Source organism: Amblyomma maculatum, chromosome 6 (assembly GCF_055883805.1).
Source record: "Amblyomma maculatum isolate TAMU_Amacu chromosome 6, ASM5588380v1, whole genome shotgun sequence".
Classification (NCBI taxonomy): domain Eukaryota; kingdom Metazoa; phylum Arthropoda; class Arachnida; order Ixodida; family Ixodidae; genus Amblyomma; species Amblyomma maculatum.
This window is the reverse complement of record NC_139349.1, coordinates 133,592,781-133,606,562: the sequence shown is the minus strand read 5'-3', so window position 1 is coordinate 133,606,562 and position 13,782 is coordinate 133,592,781. Positions and strand designations below refer to the sequence as shown.

The 13,782-nt window shown below is 43.3% G+C and overlaps 2 protein-coding genes across 2 annotated transcripts; both read left to right on the top strand.

The window, feature by feature from the left end:
* Positions 1-1,981: 1,981 nt before the first annotated feature.
* LOC146186789 (uncharacterized) lies at positions 1,982-4,418 on the top strand. The gene has a single exon (XM_084605736.1). The coding sequence runs from the start codon at positions 2,065-2,067 to the stop codon at positions 4,201-4,203; it is 2,139 nt and encodes a 712-aa protein (XP_084461862.1). The 5' UTR covers positions 1,982-2,064; the 3' UTR covers positions 4,204-4,418.
* A 1,346-nt stretch (positions 4,419-5,764) lies between these two features.
* On the top strand, positions 5,765-7,079 carry LOC146186788 (uncharacterized). The gene is made up of 4 exons (XM_084608116.1): positions 5,765-5,771; positions 6,116-6,336; positions 6,415-6,574; positions 6,979-7,079. Exons 1-4 carry the CDS (start codon positions 5,765-5,767, stop codon positions 7,077-7,079), a joined length of 489 nt encoding a protein of 162 aa, XP_084464242.1.
* The last annotated feature ends 6,703 nt before the right edge of the window (positions 7,080-13,782 follow it).

Genomic DNA, 13,782 nt, shown 5'->3' with positions numbered 1-13,782 from the left:
AGCACCGTGGTATGGCTTCGTCCGAAGAATGCGGCGCGCACGAGAGATCCCGGCCGCCATATTCACGGCGCGTTCAAATGTCTGCCTCCGAAATCGCACCCCCATTCCCCAACCGGTGAGTCAAAAGTCCTTCTTACGTAGCCTTGCCCTTCCAAGGAAAACCTTGTTGATGTATAGCTAGCCGGCATGCTCTGTATTATTTGCAAGTGCAATAAATAGCATTGGAGTATTAACTATGTGTCGTCCCCGTTCTTTGTCCCTTTGTTCCCCTCCGCGGGTCGCTAGCGAGGACGTTGCACCTGCGGAGTAGGAGCGGGGCGGAAGACCGTCCCCCTCATAACCACACATGTTCCTCCTAGACTCCCTTTTACCAGAATGATGCTGCAATTGAAGCATATTTATGAAGAAAAGTACTTTCAACCAGACTGGTTTCCGCTGGTGACACGTTGTTTATCTTTGCCTGCCTTTTAAGTGTGTTTTCTGTTATGCAGCTCAGCAACGGCCAAGTGTAAATAGTCTGTGTGCATGTTTTTTTATGTCTGTATACATAAAAAAAGCCTCAGTGGCGCAATACATTGACAGTACTTACCTGAGCACTCAGCGAATAAAACATATGTTCGAATCCTGTCTCGTCTGCTGGCTCGTCTGTTGCACGCCAGTTAGTGAGGGCGGTTCTGCAGCCCCGTATTGTTTATCAGGCCCAGTTCCAGCATCTTACAAGGGCACAATGGGATCGCCTTGAAGCCGTAAATCGAGAAGCTATGAGGACCATAACGTGCCTTCCACGAATCACACCGGTCGTAGCGTTACAGGAGAATGCGCAGCTCAACACCATCGATGAACTGGTGCAGCAGCGCCGTGATGCTCGCAGACTCAAGGCCATTTTGTCACATTCCACGCAAGCACTGAGGGCGTATGCAACGTCACACATTATTCTTCAGCCACCTGCGCCAGTTCTCCCTCCCTGGAAATTTATACAGTTAGGAGACAACAAGCCAACTGACATCCGCAGACCGACGTCTGCCAACTCTGCATCGCTGCTACGCCAGAAATTTGAAGAGCAAGATACTCACCCTAGTAGCACAATATGTTTCTGCAACATTGCAGCAACATTGTCAATGTTGTACAATGTTGCGATAACATTGGACTACATTTATCCAACATAATGCGAAAACTTTCAACATTCGATAACGTTGCTGCAATGTTAACAAATAACATGCTGGCAATGTTGCTCTAAAGTGGTCTTTCCACATTGCGGCAATATTGTCAAATGATGTATAAATGTTGAACCACATACGATGACATTGCTATAACATTTTCTTTATTGGCTAACTGTCGTTCTTTCAGACTATTTCTGCAGCCCAAGCAGAAAAGCCGGTATTAGGTCACTCCACTGACCTTGTCACTTCCCCGCATGACATTGTTTATTTATTTTTTACATTGATTGCAGCCTTGCATGTCATCATGCGATGAACAGTACAAGTGTACTTACCTTGTTACACTGAGATAGAAATATATATGTATATATATATATATATATATATATATATATATATATATATATATATATATATATATATATATATATATATATATATATTTATCTGCAATATATTTAGGCTGCTTAAATTGCATTATCTTTCAATTAAACATGCGCACTAAAATTATAACTGCTGAAGAAATTTAGTTCTGGTTTCACTGATGCCCCGCAGCCTAATGGTCATAAAGATCGTCGCGAATCCAAATCAAGTTAAATCGCGGCCGCGCCGAGAGCTAGTCCTGCCAAACCGCGTGTCAGCGACAGTCGCGGCCGGCGAATTCTTCACGTGTGTTTCCATAGTCTTCTTGCGGTCGCCGTTCTCTTGCTGTTGTGTCTCATTTCACAAGAATTCAGCTGAAATGACGGAGGCCTGCAGCCGAGAAAGCTTGATCAGTGGTGAGTGTTTTCTGACCTACGTTGTTGAGCTGTGCACGTGTTGGCTGGCACAAAGCCAGTAGTGCATATATGCATGTGTTACCCATGCCCTTTGTGATAATTTATGAAAGTGCTACATTCGTTGTATCATGAAGAGAGTGAAGTGTTCACTAAGCGAAGTGTCGATCCGGCAACGACGCCGAAGAATAGCAGAGGCTGTTAATGACGAATTAGAAAACTGTTCGCCAGGTGCCAGTCCTGATAATGGTAGTGACAGCAGATTGTGCGCAATAGGAGAACTGGATCAAGATGCGTTTTCACTGCATAACGTAATTTTATCCTCTTTATCAATGCCAGCGGAGGATACAGATGAAAGTCGTAGTTCTCACTTGTCGGATTTTGGCCCCACTAGCAGTGTCTCTGACATAGGTAGTGCAACGTCAGAGTTGTCGCGGATTTTTGACAATGACGAGTTGGTGGAGTATGAAGATAGGATGACAGCTGAGTCTGGTGCCGCTACTCAGTGTATAGAGAAGGACTTGCGTGTATGGGCTATTAATAGTCAGTTGCCTGCTTCACACCTTAATTCTCTGCTTAAAGTGTTGAAGCCATACCATCCAGAGTTACCCACGGATGCTAGAACGTTAATAAAGACGCCGAGGCATACTGATCCATCAGTGATGGCCAATGGTCATTACCACTACTTTGGGATTTCTTGTTCTCTGGAAGAACATGTTGCGCTTGTTCCTGCAGATTGTCAGACATTGTCACTCATTGTGAACGTAGACGGCCTGCCGATCTCCCGCAGCTCGAGAAGGCAATTCTGGCCGATTCTCGTGCTTGTGAAGGAAAGCTCGCACTCCTCTCCATTTGTTGCTGTTATGAGGGTGACCATTTGTTATGAGGGTGACAGCAAGCCAGGGGATGTGAGCGTATACCTAAGAGATTTTGTCTCCGAAATGAGGAAGCTGCTTGATGAGGGCCTTATATACAATGGAAAGGTCTATGCTGTGAAAATCCATGCATTTGTGTGTGATGCCCCAGCAAGGGCTTACGTAAAATGCATCAAGGGCCACACAGCCTATTTTGGATGTGAAAGGTGCACTCAAAAGGGTGCATACTCTGCACTTGACAGGAAAATAATTTTTGATTGTCATGACAGTCCTTTGCGCACTGATCAAGCTTTCAGAAGCTTTGCCCAGGAACATCACCACCATAGCGAGTCTCCACTACAGTGCTTAGGTGTTGGGATGGTCACACAGTTCCCACTAGACTATATGCACCTAGTTTGTTTGGGAGTAATGAAGAAACTACTAATTTGTTACTGGGCATCTAAAAAGCCGTCAGCTTCAAAGATGTCATCACAGTCAAAGCTTCATGTATCTACAATGCTTGCTAGTTTTGGTTTATATGTTCCAAGTGACATGAAGCGTAGGCCACGTTCACTGCAATTTTTAGAGCAATGGAAAGCTGTTGAGTTTAGGAACTTTCTACTCTACTACGGGCCACTTGTCCTCAAAGGAAATTTGGAAAGGAAGTATTACGACCATTTTATGAAGCTTAGTGCTGCTATCGCCATCCTTGCATGCCCAGATTACACAGTGCAAAATGTGGACTTGGCAGAGAACCTTCTTCAAGAGTTTGTTACTGAGGCTGGCTCCCTATATGGAAAGGGGATCTATGTTTATAACATGCACTCATTGTTGCACCTAGCTGATGATGCCAGAAGATTTGGCCCTCTTGATGACTTTTCAGCCTTCGTTTTTGAAAACTTCCTCTATAAACTGAAGACCCTAGTAAGGACAAAGGCTCGAGCTCTTCAGCAGGTTATCAGGCGCCTCAGTGAGAAACGCCTCATTGGTAATGTTTCCACAGGCTCTCTCAATTCATATCCTAGGCTGTCAGGAGAGCACTCAAATCGACCTGTGCCACCAGGATTTCATGGCAGACAGTACTCTTTGCTAGAGTTCGAGGGAACTGTGCTAAAGCTTGGCAGGCTGGATAATTGTGTCCAGCTTAAGGAGGGTCACATTGTATTAGTGACTAACATGTTGCAATCGGGGTCAGGGGCCAGCATCTGCGGCCATTATTTCAAAACTTTGGCTGACTTGTATTCACGTCCATTGCCATCGTCAGAGCTCCTGGTTTTTGCTGCCAAAGATCTTTCACAAGATCTGTCTGTGTGGCCTATTGATGAAATCAGAAATAAATGCATGTGCTTGCCAAGTGGAGGAGATAATTATGCAGTGTTTCCTCTTCTGCACACATGCCATGGTTTAGTCCACTGAGATGAATGGGCTAAATGAGACAAGTATAGGCTATACTGGTATACTTTTCATATTTAAACTGTTCATTTCATTGGACTTGCTCTTCTCAAGGTCATGTGATTGAATCCTTGCCACAGTGGCTGCATTTTGATGGAGTGAAAATGCCTGTGTTCTGTGTTATGTCAGTGTATGTTAAAGAACCCTGAATGTCAAAAATTGGCAGCTTTTCACTTTTGTGTCCCTCAAAGTCCATGTGCAGGTTCAGAATGTTAAACCTCAGATTGTGTCATATCGTTACCTGCAGTACAAGCGTAGCAGTTGCATTGTGGAATCATGGGGAAGGCAATATTTTCAGAGATTACTAGTTGATTTCATAATATATAAACCTTGTCTATCAGGAAAGGGAAGCCACATTAATTGACCAAGAGTGATGCTTCAAGTTTAAGGATGGGAAAAAAAATTATAATGGAGGGCTACTGATAAATTTCAACCACCCGTGGTTATTTAACCTGCACTGACATTCCACACCACATACATGTTTTTCGCATTTCATCTTCATCAAACTGCACCCACCATGGCAACGATTCCATCGTGCTAATTCAATTTTTTTGTTTTATAATTTCAGGGGAGAAGACGTACAGCATAGTTATTTTTGAAGATGAAGATGGAGTTTCAGTTGTGCCCACTTCGTGGATCTCGGAAAATATAGTTAGGTGGCCACCATTCAAGAGCACCGCAAAGATAACTGCTGCCATCAAAGAGCGACAACCACCATCAAGTGACTGGAAAAGCTACGGATGCCGAGTGTTGTGGACATGTGGTAGGCTTCTCACCTAAGTTTCTAAAAATATGCACATTGGTAACAAGTTCAAGCACATCAGTAAGGTCAGTGAACTTGTGGCAGTATTATTAGCTAAAATTTGGGTTTAAAGTTTATCTTCTTTGAACCTTATAATTAGGTATTTGCATTTTTTTTACTCTTAGTACCAGAGCTGTTGCTTTTGTGTCAAGAGTAATGGAGGCGGCCAATATTAAGTAGATGAATATACTAAGCATATCAATTTTTACAGGTCATTTTTATGTTATACTGCTATTTCTTTCATCACTCACAGTGCTAAACAGCTGTGTACATATTCTGTTCATCAACTTTTTACAAGTAGTGCTTTGCATTTCATTTCTTTTTTAGTGAAATTAATATATATATTTTTTTCAGGCAGCTATGAAAGTGCAAGGCTGAAAGAGCAGCAGGCAGAATTCACGTCAGATCTTGCCTCAGATGCTGAAATAACTCGGCAAAGACGGAAGAGGCGGCCACCGGCGCATCTGGAGTCTTCAGATGAAGATAGCATTGCCTTTCATGATGAACCTCCAGTTGTACCTCTACAAGGAGGATGCTTTAATTCTTCACAGAAAACTGCGAAGTTCGTTTCAAGGCCACCACCACCAAAAATTGTAAAATCTTCAAACTTCAAGCCCCAGCCATTTGCCTCACAGGGTCATCAGATACAAACAGCCTCACCTAGCCAGGAAGGACCATTAGATAGTGACAGTTCTTTTGCCGAAAAAAGGAAGCTTGACCAGAATGGTAGGTACTGCTGTAAGCCTTTGGAATAATATAGTATGCTTGTGATATGAGTTGCAGGTGGTCGCAAGAGTTTGTCCATTGAAGTTATCTGTGATGTTTCTGCATGGCAATCTTATATTGGATATGTGCAGTGTTATCATGCACCTTCATAGTTAAGCTCTTTGGAGAACATTGGTTAAAAAAAGAAAAGGTAAGAATGTTTTATTTCACTGCTAGTACTGTTTCTTAGGCATCTTGCTTTGCTTGCAGAAAGAATGAAAACACTGCTTATGTTATTGCTTACAGAAGACAAACCATTACGGTGAAATGTTTAACTTGGTCAAGTTACTTTTCTATTCTTTGTTTTAGCCGTGCTTGCAAAGTTGCTGAAGGAAATGAAGGATATAAGAGCCAAGATAGATGGTCTTGAAAAAGCCGTGCAAAGGGTGGAGCACGCTATTACCCACAATAAACAACCAGGTGTAGAACCTGTCAATAGTGCCATCCTCGAGTTACTTCCTCTGTTAACTCATCAGAGTCTAGAGGAACTGGAGCGGCAGCTTCATGACACCAAAAACAGGACAGACCTCGTAAGTAAATTTTTTTTTTCAAGTACACACGCATGAAATTTTATGATAATGCTAACCACTATTTGTCTTCATTTCTAGATTGGCCATTTCTCTCGAGTTGGTGGGACATCTGTCCAAGACTCAGTGCGCCAAATCATGCGCAGGTGCATGTGCGACACATTGGCCCAGGACTTCTCTCTAACCGGGAGAAAAGGAAAAAGGCCATTTGTTGGGCTACACCTGCTCCAAGTCCTCACAGGTGCCACATTATAGCTCTCATGTGTAGCATGCATATGCACATTTGCAGTTCAGCATGCCATGCTTTCTAGCTGTCAGTTCACAGATGCATAGTTCTAAAGCACTGAATGAATTTCCTATGTAAGGAACATATGCAGTATAATTTTATAGTGCTAGCATAGGCTTTTCCTGGCCTGCTATAACTTTGCTGGTTTTCTGGTTTGCCCATTTTAGGCGATTATTATGTACTAAAACTAATTTGCAGCACTACGTACAAGCCTCATTTAAATGCAGTGTGATGAGGCCATTGTCCTGCAAAAGTCATGAGGCTTTCTCTTAGATTCTTAGTCTAACCCCTTTCCCCAAACCAACTAGTGTAGCCTTGTCTTTAATGATTCATTCATTGTTTTTTTTATTGTTTTTCAGAAACTCTGAAGATTAATTTTGCGCAGGCCACAGAATCGCAAATACATCTTTCTATTGCCGACTGGCTGCGTTATGCACCATCAAGACAGAAGAAGCGGTGAGAGACAGTTCAGTACTTTAATGATTAGCAGTTATATATACATAATTTAAAGGATCCAACACTAGATATTCCTTAATAAATACATGCATATTATTGCGCGCATTACTGGAGCTTAAATTTTAACCTGTGGTTTGAAGTCTAGGGCAGACGAAACCGGAAGTATTAGTTAATTTGAACGGTACTTCAGTGCAAGTGTATGTTTATTTTATTTTTACCCATCCTTCATATTTTTGAGCAGTGCCAACAGCCTTAAAGGTTGCACTTCATGTGAGGGCATACCAGTTCTTATACCTTTTGCTGGAAGATCACGTAAATCCAGCTGTATTGCAAGCAAAAAACCACAGTTTATTTCCTCACTTGAAATTGACGCTGCTGCATCATGTCTAGTAGTTAAGTCTATGCCCTCTCATTTCTAATTATGCATACTCCTATAGCCAACTTTAATGGGACTGTGCAATGGTTTGCACCAAGGGTAAGAAAAGTGAAATATTGATTGGTATCCAATTGCCCTTCATCATCAGCTTGACTATACTCACTGCTGGGCGAAGGCCTCTTCCATATTCCTCCAATTAACTCTGTCCTGTGCTAGCTGTATCCATTTTACCTCTCTGCCCATTATCATTCCACAAAAGTTTGTGATTTAGCTTATGTAGCACAGGAAGAATAGCCCGTTAGTAACTTTGCCTTTCACAGCAGTGCGGCATAGACCACAGGCTGGTTCTGCCCTTTTCGTTTGGTTCAATTTTTTTGGCCGTCTGCCATAGCACAATTGAGGGAAGACAGAGAGTGATGTGCTATCACTTCCAGCCGCCTGCGCCTTCATCTCCAAACATCCTTGTGATTTTAGGCAAGTCACTAGCCATCCCCATGGCCGACACCAGCAGGTCCACTTGTCTTAAGGCAGGATTTGAGTGAGACAGCAGCACTGGCCATCGCTGTGAGGCAGTGGAATGGGAATTATTTGCAAATTATTCGCTTACATTTAAGGCCTTTTAGATGGCATGAAAGGTCAATGTTTTTATGTAATTATGCATTTTTAGTCACTTTCAGAATGGTATGCACATGGTGCCTGGGAAGGGCAGTTTTTTCTCTATTTTGGTTTGAGCCAACCGATTGGACATAAATTTTCTGTACAGAGCTGTCCATGTCTGTGTCATAGAGCAGAGTAAAAATTTTGTAATTAGAGATGTGCCCACCAAGATGCTAAGCTTAGCAATTTTTTTTTTCAGGGATGCAGCATCACTTCTAACATCATGATTTGGAGGAGACCATCATCGTGACCAGCCAGAGGCTACCAGGGCACAATTTAGACATACTAAACTGTTCAGTGCAATAGCGCATGGCCAAAGAAGGGAAGGATTAAACTACTCGTAATGACTGTACTGTTATAATGCATCTGCTTGATTCTGAATACTGAACTAGGCTGTACTCCTACTTTGTATATTTGTTTAAGTTTCTGTACAAAATAGTGATATACTGTGCTATAGTGTTTGTGTAAATAGTTTACTAAAGTGTTTTATATTTACAAATGCAAGTTGAGGGGTGGGGGGTGCATTTTCATGTCATGCTAATGTGCCCAGTAACTGTTCAAAACATTATCTCTGGTTCTTGTTCCTGAGTAGCCTGTGTGCTGTTTTGTAGCTTTGTTGCAGGTTAATTTATAAAGTAATTAAATGAAATAAATCTTGTCTGTGAAATGTAGACCCATGTGGCACATTTTTCAACCTATGCCAATGTGCCTGTGTAAATGTTGAGTATCTGCTTCGTTTTTCTGAATAGGCTGTACTGCTGTTTTATATTTTGTTGCAAGTTTCTGCAATTAATAAATAACTGAAGTATCATGTTGGTAAAACCCAAGTTGAGTAACTGTTGACATTTGTGCTTCCTGTTCTTGAGTAGCCAAATCGGCTGTGTGCTATTCTGCATGATTGTTGCAAGTTCTGCATAAAACGATTCTTTTGAAGTAAATGTTTTACATTTGTGAAATTAGCTCCTGTAGGTCAAGCTAATGAGTATACTGGAATCTGAAGCTTGCTGTTAGGCTAATTGAATGAATTCTTGACAAATAAAATAGCGCTAAAAACAATTGACGGTTATTTGTAATGCACATGCATATATATAAATCATTCTAATTGCCAGAATAACCACTTTCAGGGCCATTTTCAGGTCACAGCAGCTTACAGTATCTAAATGAGCGCTGGTACAGAGCTGATGAATATTACATTTAAGGTCATATTCGGAGCAAGCAGCTTGAAACGTAGGGAAAAACTGTGTTGACCAGTGCAGCCTTCTAGGTATTCATACTCCGCTGCACCGCATTGCCGTATGGCAACGAATGTTCAGTTGTTCATTCTTGCGACCTTAAGCTACCATAACCATTGTGGTGCGACGATACCATTGCACATGGTTTAGCCTTTCACGAGATAACTTTATTGAACAGCAAGCATTGATAGCTAGTGGCCATCAATGCAGTGGAATATTTCTGTTACTTGGAATGCTGCCTGAAAGTTTCTGAAACATTACAATAGCTTTGCAGCTATATTGCACTAACGTTGTCATGGGAATGTTGCATGTGTGCGAATAAAACATTGTACTAATATTAAGAAAATGTTGCAGCCATGTTGCATTAATATCGTCATCAGAAGTGGCTTTAACATTGACTAAAGGTTGTTGTAACATTGGTGCAATGTTGCTGCAATGTTGTCTTATGTATGTTGCATTAACGTGGCAAAAAGAGGACACTAGCCACGTTAAGGCAATGTTGAAAGCAAACATTGCGGCCACATTGAGGCAACAAAGTGTGCTACTAGGGCACCTGCCTCAAGATTCCATAGTAGTGTACGTAGATGGAAGCTTGCAAGGCTGTGAAGCCAAAACGGCAATCTACTGTCCACGGAGACCTAGCCTGAATCAGACAACTAGGTTTCAGCTTTCGGAACCACTTACATCTTTCTGCGCTGAGCTTGTGGCAGTTCAGGAGGCACTCTGCTCCGTGACTTCTATAACCATGCTCCCTACAGCCCACGTTGTCATCCGCACTGACGCACTTCAAGCAGTACGTCTGCTCCGACGTGTCAGCCGCTGCCCTAAAATTTGCCAGGACATCCACCAGCTTGCAGCGCGCATCCCACGATCAATACGCATTGAGTGGGTCCCACGGGATCTGCTGCCTTCCCAAAGTCAAGCTGATTTTGCAACCCGCCTCGTGAACCAGACGCATCAATACCATGGCTTCTCGAAGTCGACGACGCTACCCTCCCTTGTAAGAAAGGAGCACCTGCGGCGCCGCACAAGTGCACTTATCCCTCCGTGTGCGATATCTCTTCCCCGCGGTCTCACCCGTGCACAGGAGGTTGCGCTTAGGAGGATCCGGGTCGGTGTTGCCCTTACACCAGCTGTCACTAGGACGTGGTCATACTTCCAACACTTATATCCTCGCCCAGGATGCCCGATCTGTAACAACGATGTCGAGGCCGACATCCACCACTTGCTGTGGGACTGCCCAACACTCAAGCCAACACGAATCCGGCACCTGAGCATAGCTTGCCTTTCAGCAACCAATCCTGCCTCATACGTCACTTGGACGCAGGGACCTCATCATCGCTCCCTTCTGGACTTCATAAAATCAGCCAACCTTTTTCCATTCATTTAATCATTTATTCATCTTTCATCTCATAACCTACTGATGCCCTGAGGCAATAAACATATACTAAAAAAAAAGAATCCTGTAAGCGCAACTTTTTTTTCCGATTTTGTTTTAAATCGCAACGTTAAAATAAGCTACCAAGATCTTTCGAGGGGTGTGTTCCCCATTAGGTTGCATTATGTGTTATTTTAATTCTTCAGTTACCTTCACCGTAATCATTTCCAGTCTTCAGTGAGTGTACGTTACCTTTAGGTTGGGTTCAATGACACTTCTGGTAACAATCGCCGTTTAACCCGCTGAAAGGCAACCGGTGAGGACAAGAAGTTGCGAGACCCTACCGTTGAGCAAACGGAATTTAATGCACTAATTCAGTTTGTGTAGGACATTTGGCAGTCCACACTGAACCCTGGCCAATCGCCCTTCGTGGGTATGTGCCAAATATCAAGGCAGAAGAAGAAGAATTGCACCCGCGTAAGCCTGTGTGACAAGATATGAGGAAGAGGAAGAAAAGCATAGGTCCAACCAGCCGTGGACCTATGAGAGAACCATGGACTGACTCATTGATACCTGATGCCTGTTTTCCTGTTGCCTGACCCTCTGCGGCTTGGTCCTCTGCAAGTCTTGGACTCTTCTGATTGTGAACTGGTGAGGCCGTTCCGCGAGGGGGTGATTTTGCCAGGTTTCCCTTTATGGTTAGGTCCCATGCCTAGCTAGGGCTACGGTCATGACATTGTCTTCGCCGGGCTCAGGTCCGGCAAACTTGTTCGCCAGTCTGCCGGCAGATAACCTACTGCTAAAATGCTTTTCTGCAAATGGTTTCAAACATATCCCCGTGGCACTTATTCCGGTTGGAGACGGATTAATTAAAATAAAAAATCCTCGTCTAATCCACGATCAACTGAAAGCTGCAACCAGCCGATACCTGCAGATTTCGGAAATGCGAGCATTTGGTAGAAGATGTTTATTATGCAAATCTGATGACTTGGACTGCGTTGCTGACTTACTGTATTGCACTACATTTGCCTCATTGCCGGTGAAGGCATTTATTCCAGAACAGCTTGCATGCGTGAAGGGAATAATCCGCAGGGTTGATTCATCCGCTACGCCAGCAGAGATTCTTGAGGACCTTCATGAGGCCGGTGTTGGTATCATGTCAGCGTACCGTTATAGCAGACAGGCTGGAGGCTCACGCGTACCAACGGAGTCAGTAATTGCCACATTTGCAGGGTCCTCTTGCCCAAGTGAAATTAAAGTTTGGCCAATTATATACCGTGTTGACTCTGCATCCTCGGCCATTACAATGCAAAAATTGCTGGCGTTTTGGGCACAGTGCCAAAGCGTGCAAGTCGGCAGCGCGCTGCCGCGTTTGCAGCGGTGATCATGCTTCAGATCAATGCACATCTGAGTCTATTAACTGCTGCCTTTGCCAATGCAGTCACACAGCGGATGATCCCACTTGTCTAAAGAGGGCCGATGAGCAGAGTGTCCTAGACGTTATTCAACACGACAGGTGCTCCCGCGTAGAAGCTTATGCCCTAGTAGCAAAAAAAAAAAAACAGTGTGCATACGTTGTCCGCACCTCAACTCCTGATGTTGAAGCAAGCTTAACAAAGTCAGTTGTTGCTGTAGTAGAGAAGGCTGTTGCTGGGGTAATTGATCGCTTGATTAATACATTCAGCAATGCTTTGCAGCAAGTAATTTCCGCGCAGGCTGTATCGTCTTCCTTAGATACATTAACCTCGTCTATCTGCTCAATTTCCTATAAAACATTAGATAACATTCAACCTACCCCCTCTTCTGCGTCCACGCCTGTGGAAGCAAACGATACTCACTCAATCCCTATTTCTACCGCATGTCAGTCAGATGTTGAGATGGCCTGCCCTTCTCAGAAGCGTCGTGCTTCCTCTTCTAATAAATCAGACCCATCCGCATGTCAAATCTAAGAAAGGTACTCAAGGAATTGCAAAGAAAACGGATGTGTTGAAAGAGGCTGTTGCTGCCTCATTTTTAAGACAATAATCATGGCGGGAATCTCTGTACTCAAGGGGAATTGTCGCTCTATCTTATCTTCTTTCGACGACCTACAGCACCTTATTCTTAAAATTACCCCGGATATTATCTTACTGCAAGAAACTTGGCTCTCTCCTAATCGTCCTTTCACAGATAAAAATCCCGTGTTTTTAGAGCTGATCGCCCACACGGCAGGGGCGGAGGCTTGTTACCATCGATTTCAACAAATCTAGTTCATCGTAAAAGTGGTTCATGAATTTATTGGGCCTGATTGTGAGATACTTGCCGTTGAGTTAATTGTCCCGCAGTGTGTCCCGGTCATAATTGCAAATATCTACTTTCCCACAGGTGTCCGTAGGACAGATTGTTTGGAAGCTTTGCTGACAATTAATTCAAATGTAGTTTTGGCTGGGGACTTCAATTCCCATCATGTCATATGGGGTTTCAGAACAGACTATAGCGGGCAGTTACGTTGGTCTTGGTTGTCTAGAAATGATATTCAATGTTATAATAGTCGCGCCTTTACTTGTATGAGAGCAAATTCGCATTCAGCTATTGATTTAACATTAGCTACAAATAGTGTTGGAGTATCATCGTGGTCTACGATAGGCTTCGGTACGTCAAGTGACCACTACCCTATCGCTTTCAACATTGCATGTAATCCGATTAGGTCAACTGGTACATCGTGTAAATTTGTCAACATTACCCTGTTCAAGAACTGTCTAGGAGAGGCCTTCAGGTCATATGCCCCTTTGAATAAATCGAATCGCGGTCCTGAAGTATTAGAGAGTTTTAGTTTAGCGTTAGCGTTAATAGCGGTGCTAACGGAAATAAAGTTAGCGTGCCGCAAACGACGGCCTGTCGGACCGAGTTTTAGTATAGCGTTTAGCAAACACCACACAATCTATTTTGTATGGAGGTATCAACAGCTGAGGATATATTCGAAGTGCTTGCCAGCGCTACCTGGTAGCAAAGTGTTGACTGAAATGAAACAAGGCGGAGCCCCAGGTTGAACCGCAGCGAGCCGAGACAAGCTCATCTTGAACTC

Bases quoted from the DNA above. Each gene is read 5' to 3' on its own strand.
- LOC146186788 (XM_084608116.1), top strand. The intron at 6,337-6,414 runs GTAAGTAAATTT...CTTCATTTCTAG, and splicing joins CCAAAAACAGGACAGACCTC to ATTGGCCATTTCTCTCGAGT. The intron at 6,575-6,978 runs GTGCCACATTAT...ATTGTTTTTCAG, and splicing joins CCTGCTCCAAGTCCTCACAG to AAACTCTGAAGATTAATTTT.
- LOC146186789 (XM_084605736.1), top strand. From the start codon at position 2,065: ATGAAGAGAGTGAAGTGTTCACTAAGCGAAGTGTCGATCCGGCAACGA.